The sequence below is a fragment of the Phycomyces blakesleeanus genome, assembly GCF_001638985.1.
Source record: "Phycomyces blakesleeanus NRRL 1555(-) unplaced genomic scaffold PHYBLscaffold_9, whole genome shotgun sequence".
Taxonomy (NCBI): domain Eukaryota; kingdom Fungi; phylum Mucoromycota; class Mucoromycetes; order Mucorales; family Phycomycetaceae; genus Phycomyces; species Phycomyces blakesleeanus.
The window spans coordinates 1,280,407-1,300,707 of NW_017265142.1; the positions used below are offsets into that span (position 1 = coordinate 1,280,407).

The 20,301-nt window shown below is 33.6% G+C and overlaps 4 protein-coding genes across 4 annotated transcripts; all 4 read right to left on the reverse strand.

Moving 5' to 3' along the window:
• Positions 1-168: 168 nt before the first annotated feature.
• PHYBLDRAFT_167904 (hypothetical protein) lies at positions 169-2,103 on the reverse strand (the record flags this gene model as incomplete). The annotated part of the gene is made up of 1 exon (XM_018435744.1): positions 169-2,103. The coding sequence occupies one exon, from the start codon at positions 2,101-2,103 to the stop codon at positions 169-171; it is 1,935 nt and encodes a 644-aa protein (XP_018292537.1).
• A 302-nt stretch (positions 2,104-2,405) lies between these two features.
• PHYBLDRAFT_167905 (hypothetical protein) lies at positions 2,406-4,250 on the reverse strand (the record flags this gene model as incomplete). Its single annotated transcript, XM_018435745.1, has 1 exon — positions 2,406-4,250. The coding sequence occupies one exon, from the start codon at positions 4,248-4,250 to the stop codon at positions 2,406-2,408; it is 1,845 nt and encodes a 614-aa protein (XP_018292538.1).
• A 302-nt stretch (positions 4,251-4,552) lies between these two features.
• Positions 4,553-8,326, reverse strand: PHYBLDRAFT_144942 (C2H2-type zinc finger transcription factor; the record flags this gene model as incomplete). Its single annotated transcript, XM_018431323.1, has 3 exons — positions 4,553-6,354; positions 6,417-6,446; positions 7,615-8,326. The coding sequence occupies 3 exons, from the start codon at positions 8,324-8,326 to the stop codon at positions 4,553-4,555; spliced, it is 2,544 nt and encodes an 847-aa protein (XP_018292539.1).
• A 9,966-nt stretch (positions 8,327-18,292) lies between these two features.
• PHYBLDRAFT_144943 (hypothetical protein) lies at positions 18,293-19,792 on the reverse strand (the record flags this gene model as incomplete). The annotated part of the gene is made up of 8 exons (XM_018431324.1): positions 18,293-18,319; positions 18,395-18,494; positions 18,553-18,691; positions 18,771-18,923; positions 18,984-19,010; positions 19,095-19,214; positions 19,273-19,549; positions 19,643-19,792. 8 exons carry the CDS (start codon positions 19,790-19,792, stop codon positions 18,293-18,295), a joined length of 993 nt encoding a protein of 330 aa, XP_018292540.1.
• Positions 19,793-20,301: the final 509 nt, after the last annotated feature.

Genomic DNA, 20,301 nt, shown 5'->3' on the forward strand with positions numbered 1-20,301 from the left:
CATATTCCCACACTAGATTAACTGTATTCTAGAAAGAAATAATTGGATTTTTATTCAAAAAGTATTTACATGAAATATTATTAAAATTACCAAGTAAATTTAGATGGCTTCTTGTATTAAAAGGGTTGGAGTTGACGCATTTTTTATAATAATAGTAGTAGTAAGTGCTTATAAAGAAAATATTGCATACCACGGAAGCTTTATATCATGGTCAAACAAAGATTCATTAATGATATAGTTGCCGACATATCCACATCGCAGCAATAAGTAACCTCGTCCTAGATCCTCCTTCCAAAATGGTTTCTTCACCAACCCTCCCGGAAACCTGGATTTATATGTACAAGGGGTTGATCCACTGTTTAAGGCAAAGTATTTGAAATAGTTCTCAGCAAAACGAGTTTCTTGTCTTTCGAGCATCCGTGCTTCTTTCTTTTCGTTATTAATTGTCGCCTCCCAATATTGATGAAACCACAATCGTTTGTCTACAGTTGTCGGAGGCACGTTTTCAAATAAGACTACACTGTCTGTACAGCTGGCGTGTTTTGATTTAGAATGAATTCTTTCGATAGCTATCAGATTCACATTGTATTCTTCGTATTGCAACAAATCGTATTCATCGTCGTCTTCGTCGTATTCATCATATTCATCATTATCATCCAATAAATCAAATTTGACTCCTTCGAGATTCAAGACATCAAAATGTGTGTAGGACATATCAATACAGAAAACACCTGTCTCCGGTGCTATTGACACCGGTACCCTGACAGTCTGTAGTCTCAGTTTACTCAGATGCCAGCAGCGAGAAGATGTATATTTGAAAACGTCTGCGTCAATGCTAGACATGTAAAGTTCTATTGACTGTAATCCGTGGTGGACTACAGGCTTGGAAGGATCAGAGCTTAGAACAATCCGTTGATCTCTGAATCTGACCTTGTTGAGGAGCGCACAGTTATCCAAAAGAACATCGAATTCTATGGCTGCGTTGGAGACTTCCATTGTTAGATCCACCAGACGAGGACATATTCCGAGGTTTGTGAAAAGGATACTTGGGATACTAAATCTGGATTTGACTCTTAAAATTAATTTTTCGAGAGTTTCTGAGCGAAAACAGATTGCGTCTCGTACAGTGTCTTTTTGTTGCCCACTCACAGCATCTTTTAGTTGAAGGTTGTATTCTAATGATTTAACGGATCTAACGAGCTCATGAAAAAGTCTCCAAAACGCGTCGTAATGTAGTCCTTGAATCACTTCTTGACGCAGTGTCACTTTTTTGATTCGTGAAAACTGTTGTGAGACTTCAGGTACTGTATCTATTGTTTCGTCGTTTTGGGTATATTCTTCCAACTGGTTTTTGTATATTGCCTTTGCGTTCAAGGTTTGGATATTTGGATATTTCATAGCAAAGTAAAACAGCCATTCGTGATCCATGTTATGCCCGAGAAATTCTGCGGAAGCCATGTGTGTTGCTGGAATAACGTCTTTGATCAACAAGACGTCTTTTGTTGGAATTGGATGAAGAAATAGATGCAGTCTTAAATGTTCAAGCTGTGATAAGTATTCGTGTATTGACTCTAATGTTTCCCATGTGTAGGGCTGAACCCTATAACTATACTCTTGCGCAAGATCCAGTCGTTTGAGGCATGGTAGAAACGATAAAATATTAAGGAGTTCTTCCTTTTGATTATCCAAAGTCAATGCTGGCATAAATATTTCCAAATTTATCAATGATTTCCAGAGACTCCAATCAGCCGTCAGTCCAAAATCTTCTTTTGTCAAACTACCGAGTGGCATGTGCACGTTCTTTACTCGCTGGAAGTACGTTTGTATTGTGTGAAGTTGGCTATCATTCATTCGGATCATCTTTCTGAAACTCAAGGTCTGAACACGGTTGCCGTTGGCCTGATAGATATTTTTTTCAGTGTGAGATACGGTACATATGGCTTTCAGTCTTTCGCTAGTCTTAATGTTGACTGTCTCCCATAGAGTGTCTTTAAATGGTGCATTCCAAGCTTTGCAGACTGTTGTGCAGACTAATATGTCATCCGTAGAAATAAATGTCGAGATAATTCCAAGGATTTCGAATGGCAAGACATTGGTCAACATGTTAAAGGAATGAAAGGCGGGTGTGTCTGCCAACAAACACCGAGAGAGAGAACTTTATTCTCCCCGTACAACCCTAAGCCTCTGAACTTTAATAAAATGAAAGGCAGCATACCTGAAGATCGCTTGCAGGATTTCAGAAATCAATTGGTAAGAGCGTCTTTTGCAGAATTTCGATTCGCCTTTTTTTTTATATATGCTTATATATATATATATATATAAGTATAAAAATAAATAGAAAGTAAAAGGAGAAGAAAGGTTTATGATAATTAAAAAAAATGGCTCGCCTGTATAAAAATTTAATGCTACAAGAACTGAACATTGTGGTCAACGTCAACACTCTCAATAGAATATTGACCAACGTATCCACATCGTAATGTTACGTGTCCTCGTGAAAGGTCTTTTCTCCAACAGGGCTTCTTCCGTATATCAGAGTCACAAACAGTCTCGGCTTTTTTGTTGGTATTCCATATGGATGATAAAAAAGCTGTATAGTAATCCCGGGCAATCATGGCTTGTTTTTTGTCAAGAATTCGCACTCTACGGCACATGGTGTCACTTTGATCTTCCGAGAAAAGGTGAAACCATAGTCTCTGGTTAACTGGGGGTAACATGCTAGTTAATAAAGTGAGCCCATCGTCACTGTGTACAGCCTGTGGTGTAGCATGTATTCGTTCAATGGCGAGTATTTTCATACTGTGTTTCTTGTCGCGATAGGTCATGCCATTGAGCTTTAGCACTTCGAATTGAGACCAGCTCATGTCCATAATAAGATTGCCTGTGTATTGGGGTGTTGATCCGTATATGTTAACGTAGCTTAATGTCATGCTCCTCAGTCTTATACAGCGACGTGAAATATAACCAAATGTGAGTGAGTTGACTTTTGAGAATTCTATAAATATAGTCTCTAGACAATGCTTTTTTGGTATTTCAGAGGTGTCCCGGGAAATTCTGACCAACACATCATCCAGTTGGATATTTTTCAGGGCAGGACAGTTATTCAAAAGAACGTCGAGCTCAACCACTGTTTCAGGTAATTTCATCTTTAAGTCCACTAATCGACTACATACACCAAGCTTCATCGAAAGATTAAATTCATCCTTGCAGGGAAACTTGATAAAAAGGTCGAGATTTTCGACTGAGGCTGATGAAAGCTGTACACACTCGTCTAAAACTCCTTGAGGCTGTTCAGAAACCAGGTTGGTGAAATGCAAGATGTATTTCATATCTTTAACATGTTCAATAAACTGCTGAAACAACTGCCAAAACATGTCATGTCGTTTACTAACCACCGCAGTCTGGCAAATTTCTATAGTCTTGATGTGAAGAAAAGCATCTGGCAAAGTTTTCAGAAGCGGGGTGGTATCGTAATTCTGAAAATCATCTTCAGGTTGGTCCACTCGGCAACCTTCCAAACTCAAGATAAGCTTTTCTAGCTTTGGGTATTTTAGAGAGTAATATATTAACCAGCCTATGTCCATATTGGTACTGCTAAGCGTCAGGTCAGTCATACAGTCTGCTGGCACGACCTGTTTGATTTCTGAGATGTCTTTTGCGAGAACTGGTGAAAAAAGAAGACTGGTGACTAGATATTTAAGTCGCGGTAAGCTGGTGTGAATAATCTCCAGCGTCTTCCATGTGTACCTGTTGTCCGCGGTGTACCTTGTTTCTATAAACTCTAGTCGAGTAAGAGAAGGAAGACAAGGAAATACTTTGGTCATTTCTTGAGTAAAAAAATCTGAAAATGGGCATAGTATGAACATTTTTAGATCAGTTAATGAACTCCATTGACCCCATTCTGCCATGGTTCCAAAACATTCTTGAGTTAATCGAGCGTCCATGGTATTGAGAGACTTTAGCTGGGTGAAGCATTGCTGTAACTCGTGAATCTGTCTCTGGCGAATTTTGAGGTTTCCACATATTTGTAATTCACGCACACGATGTCCATTTTTCTTGTAAATGTTTTCTTCATTAGGGAGGTAGATGATTAACTTTAGTAATATTCGATTGATCCTCAAACTGTGCCACAAAGAGTCTTGGAAAGGCGTTTTCCATGCTTTACATACGGTCGAGCACTCGGACCTTTTGAATTTTGGGACAAAGCTGGCAATAAGTGCCAAGATCTCAAATGGTAATCTTGATGCTAGCATAATGAGAATATAAATAAAGAGTCTTACGCAGCTGCAAGCAAGGTTTTAGTTACACTCTCGAGATATACATATTGTACTACACAAACAGATTAGGCCACACGATACGGAACACAAGTTTAATTGGGAGTTTTTTTTTTAAAAAAAAATAGCTTAACCTACAAAGATCTGATCTTATTTTCACATGCTCAACGAGACTTTGTACAATGATATTCAATATAATTAATGTATTCAATACTCTATCAATTATTAAAGTAAAATCTTAAATCTTTATTATATTATGCTATGTTCTGAAATAAGGCAGGTTATTCCTGTTCGTCAGCGTGAATAGAGTATACTTGAACATGTCTACATTGTAATTTAGTATACAAATTTGGATTATAGCTATCTAATGAATTTTTTGAAAAGTCGGTAAGAAACTTGTCTTCGTATACAGTCAATGTCTTTTCGGAAATAGAAGAGTCCTTAAGAAAGTCTTGAACCAACCGGATTTCAGGACTTTTAAGAATCCTCATCTTTTTGTTCTCATACATAGTACGGTGGCGGTAAAACCGCGTCTGCTTGTCGTCAATTGACTGTAGATGATCAGACTCCTGGTTTTTTGGATCCTTTTCTGGGTGGGTCTGTTCGATGACAAATATGCTTGTTGAAGAGACTTTAAGGTATCCAACTCGGTCGGATTCTCTTATTTGAGCGTGAAATCTTACATCGTGCATGCTTAATTCCTCAAAATTTGTAAAGGACATGTTGATATTTAAGTGATTTTCTAGTTCAGATATTGTTGCTGAGATTACTGTGTTCATCAAGAACATCTTTGTTAATTTTCTACAGCTGAAAGAAAGATGTTCGAGTACTTCTGACCCGATTGTCGAATGTACTATGATTATTTTCTCCAAGGCATGGAAGTCTGGGGTATGTGATACGTGAAGAGTTAAAGTGATAGACTTGGCCCTTAGTCTCAGAATTTTCAGAGATATGCAACCGGTCAAGACAGCGTCAAGCTCAAATACTCCTTGGCTTATATCCAGATCCAGAATATTTAGGCGAGAGCACATGCCGAACGATATTGGAGCTTGGTATACAATTGTTTCAGGAAGTCTGATATTTAGTATGAGTTTTTCGAGAGAGCCTGAATTGAGCTCAAATGAATTACTCGATAGCTCTATTGGACCATCATTTGTTCTGCAGTTAGACATCAAGACAAGATTTAAGGATTCGATTGATCCAGCTAGCGGTTGTAATACATTCCACAATATCTGGTGATATGGACCGAGAGTAAAATTCTGTTTTAACTTGGCTGATTTGAGGCTTTTAAAACAGCCTTTTAAGCGAGATAGAACTGCTATAGCCTCTTCTGGGATTGATTGCTTGTTCACAATTTTTCTGAAGCATTTTTTTGATTCAAGTATTGATAGGTTCGGATACTTTAAAGCAAGATAAACTATCCACCCGAAATCCAGATAATGACTTTGAAACTTGACGGTAGTAATACTTTTTGCTGGTCTAACGTTCATAATTGATTCCATGTCTTTAAAGTCTACACCATCCAAATAAAAATTGAGTTCTAGGTGCTTGAGTCGCGGCAAGTATTCATGAAGTGTTTCTAGCATTTCCCAAGTGTTTGGAACTAAGGGTACAATTCTTCTGTCTAGTACATTCAAGAACGTAAGATTTGGTAGACAATGTAAGATCTTTAATAGTAAGACATTTTCACAAGTTGAGTCGTATTTAGGCTTATATATTACTAGGCAAGTCAGCCTATTCCAAAGGTTCCAGTCAGCCATGCCACCAAAGTCGTATTTGCTCACAGTGCCCATTTGCATGTCGAGTTTCTGTAAGTTTTGAAAGCAATGCTGTAATTTGTAAAGATGTTCATTACTGATTTCCAGTGTTTTGGACCAAGTTATTTCTCGTACACGATGGCCATTCTTTGAATAAATGCTCTGTGAATTGTCAAATGCATCGACAATGTTCTCCAGTTTATCCTGATTGATTTTTAGACTGTTCCACAAAGCCATTTGGAATGAGTTCATCCAATTCTTGCAGACGATTGTACATTGTAACTTGTCTTTAGTTGTAATTAATGTAGAGATTATGGTGAGAATTTCTGGAGGAAATTCAGACGGTAGCATTGAGAGATAAAGAATGTATATATGTATGTGTTTTTACGCAACAGATAATGTGGTCCTGAGCCAAAGTCTAAAAGCAAGTGTGTCAAGATTTATTTTCCCAAATTTGGGATTTCAAAGTAAGGGGAAGAAAGGATTGTTTTATTGATGTATAATATTATCAAAGTTTTTCTGGCATATGGTCTTCTGCCATGGATATATACAAAGGGGGTAATGAGGGTAGTGGGTGGAGGAGAGCTTAGCTTCCTTTTACTGGTTTTCATAATCAAATAATAATAAGGCTGGGATCCCAAGAACCATCTATATGTACAAGATGCGTTTAATAATTATATTTCAATTTAACTACTTGTTCTGGATTGTTCCATGTATATAATTCAAGCAAGTTAAATACCAAACTTTAGAGTGCACACACACACACATATATATATAATCTAGACTTATTGAAGTTAATATATTCAACCATTATTTGTTTATTTTTTTTATTTGGTTTGATGATTAATATGTAATAGATTATGAATTCATTTAATAATCTCATCGTAATACATTATAAACACTATATTCAATTTAGCGCAAATCTTGTAAATGTAGTCTAGATATGTTACAGTAAAATAAATAAATAAAACTATAATGAATTTTCATAAAGTATCTATATTATTATTCTTTGATAAACTAATATAAAAGCATATAGTTAACTTATTCTCATAAAGCATATTCATATTCCTTAAAGAGTTGATAATAATATTTTTTAAAAGAAAAAGAAAACAATGTTTACATTAAGCAAACCAAAAAAAAGAAGAAGAGAAAAAAGAAGAACTAGAAACATGGCTTGTTCGAGAAAGAGAAGAAGAAGAAGAGTAAAAAGAAATCCGCTATGTGGGTGTATTTTTTGTACATGTATATATATATATATATGTGTGTGTGTGTGTGGGTGGGTGGGTGTGTAGGTGTGTAGGTGTGTAGGTGTTTGAGTGAGTCCTTGAGTCCTTGAGTCCTTGAGTCCTTGAGTACATGCGTGCGTGCGTGCGTGTGCTCTTGAGTGAGCGAGTGAGCGAGTGTGTGAGTGTGTGTGTGTATGTATGTATGTATATATGTATGTATGTATGTATGTATGTATGTATGTATATATGTATGTATGTGTATGTATGTATATAGTTCTTGTGGTGATTGATGTCCATATCATATTTTGATTCCAGGGATTCATACTTCTTTTTTTTTACACGCCTTGGTTTATTATTTACTTTCATTATAATTAGTATGAGTACTGGTTATGTGTCTTTCCAGGTTGAACTTGCTAGAATACGATTTAGCGCACGTATCGCACTTCCATTTTTGTCTTTCGTCATCATGTTGTTCAATGTGCCTTGTATAGTTGCTCTTTCGACTGCTCATATATCCACACTCACTGCAATTAAATTTTTTGATTGGTGGTCGTAAAATGTTCTTGTCACTTCTTCTTTTAATCCCTGCGCCTATTCTTGTAGTTTTGTGCTTTTCTGCTCTAAGGTCTCGATGTGGATTTGATATACTGTCAGATAGATTCATCAATTTGATTCTGTCATGATAATCTGTATTGAACAAATACTGCTTCTTTTCATACTTGGCTTTTCGTTCTGCTTTTAGGACTGTATTTAGGACTGGGGAAGTTTCGGATGAAAGAGAGTAAGGCTGATCTAAGGAGGGTGTTGGGAGAGCTTCGTCTAGATGTGTTCTGATACTGGGCGAGGTTGGCGCAGTGGACGAAAATAGTCCCGCAGTATATTTTTGGCTATTGTACATTGGTGGTTTGGAAATGGGCTGATCATACTCCAATACATGAAGAGGGACCTTGCCTTGTTTTCTATTGACGGGCTTCTTTTCTGATGGGATCGGACATGTACTTGATGAGGTTTTTTGGTGATCTGAATAAAATGTCTTTTTTGGAGATGAATTACTATTTTCTTGATATAACATCACGGAAATGCTTTATAGGAGACATGTATAAAATGAGAAAAGATTAACAATAGCATACTAGTTGCAGCGGGAGGAGCATTTTATCTTTTTTTTTTCTTTAGTCTGACGTGTTACCAATCATAGTTGAGAATTATATAATACTCTTTATAAAAAAGGCCGAATGTCCTTTTGCTCCTCTTTTAATATACAAAGCTAATCCAGGATTATTTTGAGTAATTGGACGAATGTACCTTTAAAAATGCTCTTTGAATCAGACTATATTTTTCAATAATACAGATATATTTATATATATATATATATATACATTACTTAAGCCTTCAATCTCATTGAGCCTTTAAATTATCCAAATTCCACTTTAAGTACCGAGGAAACAAATAGAAAAAAAAAAGGGAAAAGAAGAGGGTGTATAAATACAAATACAAATATATATATGATTTCTATTTAAACAACAAGAGATCTTTTACGATCTTTGAAATCAATAGTGTTAGAGGTATAATATGTTCTGTATGCACAAACATTAAAATAAACCAAAATAAAGATAAACGCCTTTGTGCATAAGACTTCTTGTTAGAGACTGGTACATATATTATACTTAAAATCACTAAAAGGAAAATTCAAAGACATTGATGGTATATTCGAATATTTCACATGTACTATTTGACTTTTTACACTTAAAGAGTGACCATGAATACTATAAGGTATGTGTATTTTAGTATAGAGATTGTTTAGAATAGAGGAGTTTAACTAAAATTGATTTTATCTTCTAAACAGATCATTCTAACTGATAAAAGGATGACAAATCAGATGCCATTGATTGTATCAGTAAGCATAGATTCTTCTTTTCACTTGTTTTATTTTTTAAAAATAGGTCTAATAAGCCTACCATTTTCTTTTGTATTCTAGGATTTATAATGTATTAATAAACGGATGACTATTTCAAAAGGTGTATATATTTTACTTATTTCGCTCGCTCGCTCGTTCTCTATCTCTCTATCTCTCTCTTTATATCTAATATATCTAATATATATATATATATATATATGGGTACATTTGCTTCTGCGCCACATATTTTATATCGGATAATAGCTTTCAAAGGTGAAATATTAATTAGTAAAATTAGAGAGTGCTTGTTGTCTTTTCTTTTAAAAAAAAACTATTAGCATATTTCTAAAGAATATCGATATACCTGAACAAACTAATTTTTTTTTGAATAATCAATAATTTCCCAGTTTCATCCTTGCCTTAAATATGTCATTTGATGAGCTAATACCTTTTTATACTTTATATATATATTATTGAATATTACATATGCAAACATATTGGTTTTATCTTTTAATTACTTTTGTAAACTTGAGCTTTATTGAGCGAAAATTGCGTTCTTTAATAATAATAACTAACAACTAACATAACACTAGCAATAACAATAACAATAACAATAGGAATTCTACCATAAGTTTATTTCCAATTTAAAGACGAAGAAAAAAAAAGAGAGTTTGTTAACATGATTTCAATAGGATCAATCTATTTATAATAAACCAATACAATGGTAAAAGACACTTCATTTCATAATCTTCACAGATATATGTAATTGGTACTCATATAATCATATCACCCATTAACTATTCAGATAATTAAGATATACGCGGTTTATTGGCTGATTGCCACCTTTACTCAAACACTTGAGACCATACATATCCATTTTTGCCATAAAGCAAAAGAGAATATAAAACAAAAATAATAATAAAAAGCCACTGTTTCAAGACCAAAAATAAGAGAGAGAGAGAGAGAGAGAAAAAAACATAATACAACAATAGTAATATCAAGGTTTCCAGGTTTAGCTATACATAAGCCCTATACCCAATACCGTATGTATACCAAGAAAACAATTATATGTGAGCTCTTTATTGGTAATTATTGACTATAGAGTAAATACTAATATCTATTATGTTTTTTTTTGGCGCAGTAACTTTGTATTCTTTTTTTTTGCACAGTTAAAATACATAAAAAAAAACAGCAATACCATTGGATATAAGGCAACCGAATGTATAGAATGTGGTACATATACTAGTTAGTATTCATAGCGCAGCCATATGTACAACATTCAATGTAGCTATGCTATGATGGTATTCGATCTATAAGTATAATTAAAAACAAATACCCGATACGATGAGCTTATAACACAAAGATTCAGACTTACGGGAAATTGTTTTATTCTCAAGAGTCTTAATATAAATCTGTATATTTTCTAGTGCAAAAAAAACAGTTTGGGATTACTAAAATAGCTCTTCAGGCTAGAATCCAGTTATGTAATAATGTCTTGGATTTATATACCACATCAAGATACCTTTAGTTACACCTAAGGGATCTTTTATTATCATTTTCTCTACTCTTCTTGTGTAAAGTACAAAAAGAAAAAGATCTGGACCAACTATAACTATGCTCCTCATTAATTCGAATGGACTGCAATGTAATGTAATGTAATGTAATGAGAGAAATAAAATAAAAGAGTCCCAGTGAATTCTAATTACAAAATAAGCTTATTATTTCTGCATGGCTTACTCCTCATGTATAGTATGATTTTAATGACCAAATAGTGCTCGGACTAGCCCGAATATCAATTTACAAAGTGTGGCGCTGGGAATATACTCGAAAAATACTTTATTCTCTTCCTTTAATAAACAGAGATATTGGTAATACATATCCGTGTATAAAATAAGATCAATAGCATGTGTATAGTCCTTTTATTTCAAGCATAAGAAACTTTGGAATATAAAAGGCAGTAAAATACTCTCACGGCAATATTTCAACCTGAGTTGTCATATATCTTGGCCAAGAATGTATTTATTGAAAAAGAAAAAGAAAACTACTTACCCAGTCTGACTAGAAATATATACATATATATTAGGTATGAAACAAGAAATCAAAGAACAGCTAGATCTTTATTTAAGTGAAGAAAGACACGATACTTTTGCTGCCTATTTACTGTTTAATTTCTTCCCAGTACTATTGAAAGTAATATATCATTTTGGACAATAAGAACAATAAACTTTTTTTTTTTAAAAAAAAAAAACCTATCTGTTTCCTTTGATATTAAAATAATTGTAAACATTCTCATGATACTAATTTCCAAGCAATTCTTTTATTCAAGATAATATGCCTCTTAAAGTATCAAATAAATAAATAAATATCTAATTGCATCATGTAATAAATACCAATTGGTATATTCTTACACAATACACAAGCGGATTTTATAGTTAAAAAGAAAAGGGATCCTAATATTGTCCTTAATATAAATTATAAAACAAATTGTCATCCTTGTACTTTCATGAGGAGCACAAGTAGATTGTTTTAGAATATACTGATAAGAGCTCATAACATGTCCCAGAACTTCTACTAGAGCGACTGATCAAATGGGTTTTTCTTTTAAACTACTTTAACTACCAAAAAGGATATGTATAATTCGGTTGGTATTTTTCTTTTGTATCGTTATAGTTAGGTTGGTAAGTAAATTTTGTCAGTTTGATAAAAAAATAAATAAATGCCTGGCAGCAAAAGAAGAGCATTTAATACCCAGATGTTTTTTCATACTCAGGATCAAAGAAAAAAGAAGAAAAAACTGGTTGCGATAGTACCTGCCTAAATTGGAATCTCCGATAAATTGCGATTGTACCCTCCTAGAATGTGCTTGTGCAACACATTATTTTCACAACTTTGTTTTAAATAAGAAAAAGTGGGGTTGGAAGAAGAGTAGATATTAAAAAAAAATTAGCTTTTAAAATAGATATTCTATAATCTTTCCAAAAAGAAGTAGTTCTGTAATATTTACACCATGATAAAAAAAAGGACTTTAATACAATATTCCTGTTGTTGTTTTTTATTAGAGGTATATATCTGACGATCTATATAGCATTAAATTTTAGGTCAGTAAAGATGCTCTATATTACAAAAACAAAGTGGTTAATAGTTATAAATTGTTTATAGTCTGTTATTTTCTGTAGTGTCTACATTAATCATACTATATCCGTCATTTCGGAATATAGATCTTTGCCTAAGCCGAGATACTTTATAGCTTAGAGAACCTGGATTCTATTCAACTTGTGAACAAAATTGGCTCTGAATATACAAGAAAATATTCCCAAAAAAAAACTAATTGCCAAGACAAATATGATTGTCAAAAAATAATAATCTCAGACTCTTTTATGGAAGATCAAGATTTCTATTGTAGAATACTTCATACTGCAATAAGTGATGAATTTAGCACACAAAAAGAACATATTCTTATATACATCTTTAACATTGTGGTACTTAAGTTATAGCTATCGGATAATGTAACCACTTATTGAAAGTTTATAAAAAAAAACATGGATACAACAAGATTTCAGGCTAGAGAAACTAGACTGTAGACAATATATAATGCACTAAAGCGCTAACACCAAGACAGTAGTCTCTAATGCCATTCTAATAGCTCAATAGATACATAACATTACAGCACAGCTGGGTATAGACTGGTAACAGTACTCCACTATAGTAATCGAAAGTTTCAGTACAAAATACCTTGACATGTTCAAAAAAAATATTATTGTACAGCTTTTATTCAAGTAACACATCTAATTTCTAATTTTATTTTTATTTTATGCATTGTAACCAATAAGTTAATACTAGCTTTATAGCACTAGGCTGAGAATCTGACAAGATTATGTACCGCAGTAAGAACCAGTGAAGAAAGTTTAAAATATTTCCCTACAAATACATTGAATAAAACAATGACTACGAATTAAAGTATCTAAAGAGATATTGTTAAATCTAAAAGAACTTTAGGCTACAAAGTCTAAGCAGATGTAAAAGTTCCTATTTTTCTTTTCTTTACTCTCTTGTTCAAATGTCTCCACCATTTTTTTTTTTCATTTAAAAAAGTTGTGAAAATAAATGCTATATAAATACATTATAGGAAGGTACATTCGCAATTTATCGGAGGTTCCAAATTTGGCATGAATTATCGCAACCATTTTTTTTTTCTGTTGATGAAATTGAAAAAAAAAATATCAGTGGGTGTGAAATATGGGATTTAATTCCCGTTATTTATTTTTATCAAACCGCAGAACACTCCAAGCTGTACGCGTTTGTAAGAATTGAACACAATCACCAAATATATATATATATATCAGAGAGAGCGAACCCTCGGTTTCAGATAATAATAAATAGAGACCAAGCTTTAATACCGCGTCAATTGGGTACAAACATCGGACGACTGATATAATCAGGAGAAGATATACCTTCCTTGCTGAATACGCCTAACACCCCTATCCGCGATATTTAATAAACTGATTATGTTAAAAACATGAAGATGTATGTTGTATCTGTTTTAGATCACATGGCCGTAACCTAATTACATTAAATAGCTCATTTAATTCATTGAAAGTAAATGTAAAATATATGTGTAACAAATTGAATGTTATTCTTACCAGAAGAAAAGAATGATCCGTGTACTTGAAAGTCTAGTATCAGAATGAGGAGCTCACACACGCTTACGACTTTTTAAGTCAAGTGCCGTGTAAGTCACCAGGAGCGGGAACAGCGTGAAGAAAAATAAAGGTTATGATGATGCAGTTTAATTGAATCGGTTTCTGTACAATAAATCAGTCAAGCTGGAAATGAATTGGTAAGCAAATAACCGATTTTTATAGTGAAGATTTATAATACAAACTACTGAACAACACGAGGATGTGATCTTCAACTACGCTTTGCCTATTGCGAGTAGTACTTAATATTAATTAAAGAATCTATACATCAGTTAGGTATATGCAATTCATTGGCACCCCTCCAAACATTTAATAGTTTGTTTTTTTTTCACTCATTGAAAAGAATTGATTTTTGAGTGTGGCTAATATTACTGTGGCGCTGAAAGTATAAACTGTTCATTCTCCGGGTGTACAAATTTTAAATATTTTTTTTTTAAAAAAAACAACAACAAATCCGCTACTTCTTTTGTATATGAGGTGATTGCATATTCGGACTCTTGGTTGTACATATTTACACACCTGTTTTTGTCTTGTCTTGTCTCGCAATCTAATCAAGATTTTTAAAGCTATACCTAACTACACATCTTGACGCTCACGGACCAATACTAAAAACGTTTTGGATATAAGAAGAAATGTATAATAATTGGTCTCCACAAACACCACATAACTACCACTGGCTTTGTTGCTATGGATAATGTATTTCAATACGTAATTATCGTATTATATAAAAAATCCCAAGGAAATTTTGTGTCAACCGGCACCTTGACCGACAAGTCCTTTTTCTTTCTTTTCTTTTTTTAAAAAAAAAGTCTCATTATTGAATGTGAATAAATAGCTGCTTTTAGATATCGGAAGACATTATGTACGTATTCAAGACAAAAGCATGTAAGCTTGGCGTAAAAACAAAATTAAATAAATAAACATTGCGTCAAACAGACATACGTTACTGTGTAGCTTAAGTGAAACATCTTACTAACTGAGGAGCAAATTTCCAAATGACATAACGTATCTGTGAACCAAAAAAAAAAAAATAGGGTAGAACGGTTGAATAAATAGCTGTGAACTGCTATTCGGAAATGGAAGAAAGTACTCTATTTTCAAAGAGAAATAAAAACAAACACAGACATAATTACGACCAATATTTAAAGAGATTATCATCAAAGCTATCTAGAGAAATAAAAAATCAAAAGCCAAAAAGAAAAACATCCTATAGCCCAAATAGCATCGAAAAGAGCAATGTAATGTCTCTTTTGTCCTACTCATTAAGAGGCTTTTTAATACATTTTAGCCTATCAGCAGCTTCATGCAAACAAGAAACCTGGAAGTATAAAAGGGGGTCTTTATTATTCTTTGGTGATGTATTTTGTCGCCAGGTATTGTACAACATCTATTACTTTTCTTAACAGTTACATTAATCCGTCAAAGTGCCTGGAGATTCTTGAAAAGCACACTTGTTTATATCCTATTAAAAGAATTCCCTTTGTTGTCAGAAGCGGATATGTGTTCCAAAAAGACAACTTTACAATTTATAAGATACCAATGGCAACTGAATGCCAGACAGAGCTTGTTATACATACCTGGGGATAAACTATCAAAAAACCTTATTCTATACCCGACAAAAGTTTCTGGAGTCTTCTTGACCATTCTAGGCTCTTTTGTGGCCTTTAAAAAAACCATTACTCCAAGAAGCTCAAAAATAACTAATAAAAGGATGAAAGCTATTGGTCTTGATACTTGTGAAAACTACTGTCATACCACCCCAAATCGCACGACTAGACCGAAGAAAAACAAATCCTTGAATATTTCTTATTAAACAGATCTCCGCTTATAAGTATATTCGGTACATAAGCATATGTACACTGGTAAAAAAAAAAGAATACATTTGTTTAATCGAACACTAATGGTGAGAGAAATTAGAATATACTTACATCAAAAATTTGAGGTACTCTTGTTTCTTGAATTATTCATACTTTTGCAATATATTCTGTATTCACTTGTACAGTATGATAAAAAGAAGGAGGAGACTTTAGTAAGTTAGTTTTGCAAGCTTTTGTGGGTGTTTAAGGGTTGTTTTGAGGTTGAATGTTCTCGAATCGCGCAGTAAACCCACAGTTTTTTCCGTGGTTATAGTTAAAAGAAGAATAGATAGAAATCTAATAGTCGGAAAGCTTTACTGCAGCATTATGTATGATGGTTTTATCCAAATAGCTAAAATTGAACACTTTTGAGTGTAATAAACTTGAAATATCCGGCAAATAAAGAAGGGATATATAGTCTCAAATGATCACCTTGTTATACGTGCTTTATTCAAATTGTCTTATATCTCTAAATATTGGTGGCAAGTTGTGCGTTGGGAATTACAAAAGAACATAATCAATAGCTATAATATGCAATAGGCTGCCGTAATTGTGTATCTATTTGGTGTATAATTATCTTGAGAATTTTCTTATCACGTTCTTAAGAAAAATGACGGTTAAAAGCTATTGACAGTCTTTCTGTTTTGGTCAATTGTCGTGTGTGTGTGTGTGTGTGTGTGTATGTGTGTACTGAGAACACGATAGGTATCCTCCATTGAGTTAGAAGAGAATACGATAAGATTTCTATCTAATTTCTGTAAACAGATTTTATTGTGATCCACAAGAACTATTTAGAAGATATATTGTAATTTACATATTATTTCTCGGTGCAGAATCCAACTAGCCAGGATTTAAGATGCAATGCTGATTATAATCTTGAACACAGATGTACATGAGCCCTTATTACAAAAAAAGGGATCACCTCCAGTTTTCAAAGTAGTTAATAATTTCTGAAAAAGGAAAATACTTGAAATGAGCATGAGAAATATTAATCCAAAGTGGATGAATTTCTTGACTTGTTGGGGCTTTTCTTTTTCTTCTCTGTGGAATTGAGAAATATTTTTGAGCCTTTTAATTGTATAACTTATTGTAGTATTTATTACTTCTTCTTTTTTTGCCAATATTTCTGTGTATATTAGCCAAGTATGTTATATAATTAGAGTCATGTAATGGTTGGATAATAACCAAGTAGTCCCTCAATTCAAATTGTTTAATGAATAGTTTATGTCTCTATGATTACATGATAATCAGAATGGGTTTCACGGCTTATTTTCAGGTAACCATTCAACTCTAATAGAATCAGCTCAACAACTGTTGTATATATACTTAATAGGCACTCTATATATCATATTTATTCACATTGCGCAGTACCAGTATACTATTACATATATATATATATATATATATCTTTAAAAATCTATTATAATCATCATTATCTTTGTAGTTTAGAACACATGCCAAAGTTTCTGGATAGTGACCTATTAAAGTTTTGTTAATTATTTTCTGGTTACACACTCAGTCTTTTTTTTTTTTTATTTAATTTTTACTGCGGCTCAGCAATTGTAGTGTATTTGTCGTGATTGACTACAAGGATGCTATTTCTTAGTATTACTTGGATTATTAGCATTTCAAACAAAGGTAGTGTTCTTGCTTTGAATTTCTTTTTATAGGATTTCATAATAATTAAACCAAGAAGATTAAAACTAGATTTGCTGTAAGCAGATATTTTGGAGGCAAGCTTACAACCAGCTCAAGTGTTAAGAGGGAGTTGATTCTTTTAATACCATTTCCACAACGTGGTTCTTTCTTTCTTTATTTCTAGGAGGTTAAAAAAAAGGAACTAAAATCAATAAAAGTTTGGAATTAAATATTGATTAAACTTTATACATGTAAATTAGGTGATAGATAATGGGGTTGCCCAAGACAAGTAATCAATATTGCTATTATGTTTATAAAAATAGGAAAGTATTTATTCGCAATACACCTCCCTAAAGAACAATTTTTTGAATGTGTGCTCTTATGTGCGCTTGTGCGTGTGGCCCTCCCTTCCCCTCTCCTTTGTTGATTTGTTCGATTGAGAGAGGCTTGGGCCGCACACCATGCCCTAGCATTGGGATAGTTTAAAATAGATATATATATAAAGCTAAATGTTTGACCTGCATGAGAATAATTCTATACACACACACACACATATATATATATATCAAAACTTGGGCATAATGAGAAAGGATGTGGATCTAACAGTGATATTGATAAGCTAATCTTCTAATGCATAAATGATAACAAATAAAAAGTACAAATAAAAATACAATACAAAGAAAAAGAAACATATAGACATAAAGAGAAGAAAAAAGAAACATATAAACATAGAAAGATATAGACATATAGACATATAGACATATAGACATATAGACATATAAGTTTTGTTTGTAGCTGATTTGTATACAAGTACTTCATATACCAGCAGGAAATGAAAGTATGTAGCATAAATCAAGAAAGAAGAAGAAGGTATGGGCAAGAAATTTGTCCTTTGGAAATCGACAAGGAGATATGTTGGTTTGCGCAAAATAATACGAGCATATATCCTAGCTTTATGGATGTGTGACCCAGGGATGTACCTATGTTATGCGTCTTTGCTTAGAACAAAGGGTTGCTTTTCTTCTACATTGTTTTGTAAAAGGAGACTTGCTTACCTTTGCTTCTGCTATTGTTAGCCGCTGGCAAGGATCTTTTGTCAGTAACCCGTCCAACAGATCACGTAGATCCGAATCTATTTCTGGAGAATGGACAATTCTGTAATAGAAAGTTAGCAAACCTCATTTTTTTTTGCTTAGAAGAGTCTTAAACTTACGAGTCGTATTCGATCGAATTCAATAAATCTATTCGACTCTTTTTTTCAAATGGGAGACGACCATAGACTAGACAATAAAGTGTTACACCAACGGACCAGACATCTCCAGAGGTCTTTGGCTGCTTATAACCAGGGGGTGCTAATTATATATATATATATATATATATTAAAGAGTCAGCAAAGTAAAATAATGGAGTATATTCTTTAGGGAGACCTACGTTTTCTGACTACTTCTGGAGCCATAAAGGCAGGTGTTCCGCCGTACAACATTGGGCTTAGAGGAGTGGTGTCATCGTAAAAGATAGCACTGCCAAAGTCGATGATCTTGAGAACTTTTTCAGATGACAAGAGAATATTTTGTGGCTTGATATCTATAGAGAAAATTAATTAAACAAACTGTAATGAAATCGATAAAAACAAATTAAGCTTACCTCTGTGAATAATACCTTTGCAGTGAACTAAACAATGAAGTATATGAGTAAAATGATATACAAGTATATATATATATATATATATATATATATATGAGTTTAGGTACTTACTATGCTCTACTGCATCCAGAATTTGCTTAAATAAAATACGACATTGTTGTTGTGAGTATGGAGAGCATATAGTATTAGGTGCTATGTCCATCAGTGGCCTAGGATCCAAATGTTCCATGACTAAAAACATTAGCTGATCTGTCAAGCTACAGCTGCTAATATTTTGGTTATCGCTTACCCATCATCAAAGATTTTGTTTTAGGATCATCGACAACATCAACTAGGCGAATGATATTGGGGTGATCTAAGCGTCGCATGACAAGAACTTCTTTTGAAACTGAAGGAACTGGCAGTGGCGCCACTGTATTAAATCGACGTCGTTTGGATGCACAAGTGGCTTGATTTGGATGAGCCGAAATGCCGAGACCAGAGCGGGGATGGTGAGGACCAGCCCCAAAGAGCCGGGTAGTGGTCTCTTGGCGTTCAAGGCGAGTCTTTCCGATTTGCTTGATAGCCTAAGAATAAAGTTTATAGATTAAAGCTTTGTTAAGATGTGTACACAAATATGTAACTTGGCTTACTTGAACATTGCCAAGATATAAACTTACATAGCATAATCTAGTCTTTTTGTCTATTGCGAGATGAACAATTCCTGAAGATCCGTTGCCAAGTTCGTTTAATAGGCGGTAGGTTGTTGTGGAGGATTGAACATGCTTTCGAGAGTGCGTCCATGAGTGGAAAACAGAGAAGTGTGGCATTTTTTTGTGTTGATATTGAGGTTGATATTGATGTCAATACTGTTGTTTCTGTTGTTGTTGTTGTTGTTGTTGCTGCTTCTGCTGTTTTTGTTTTGGTATTTACAAGAAATAAGAAAGGAACAAGACCCTTTTTATTATATAGCCACCATGCGCCACCATGTGGGTCATACTGGCTTGACCGTTTTTTTTCTATTACTTAATTTAGCTTTACTATTTTAGTTTGTGCCACATGGCATTCACTGTATATCTATCTTTAGATCTGCAGCTCTAGTCTTTACCACAATATCAAATCTGGTGATGATGACATACAGTTTCTGTACAAGGAATTATATATGGAATCCAGCTGTCAAGAATAGATTGTAAAATCAATCGGTACAGAAACTCAAATTATCTAAATCAAATCGGAATAGATTCTGGTTGAATGCCAAGGTACTACTAATGGTCTTACAAAAAAAAAGCACAACAAGTACGTAAGGCTATTCGTATAGTGTCAGAGTTACTCACTATTA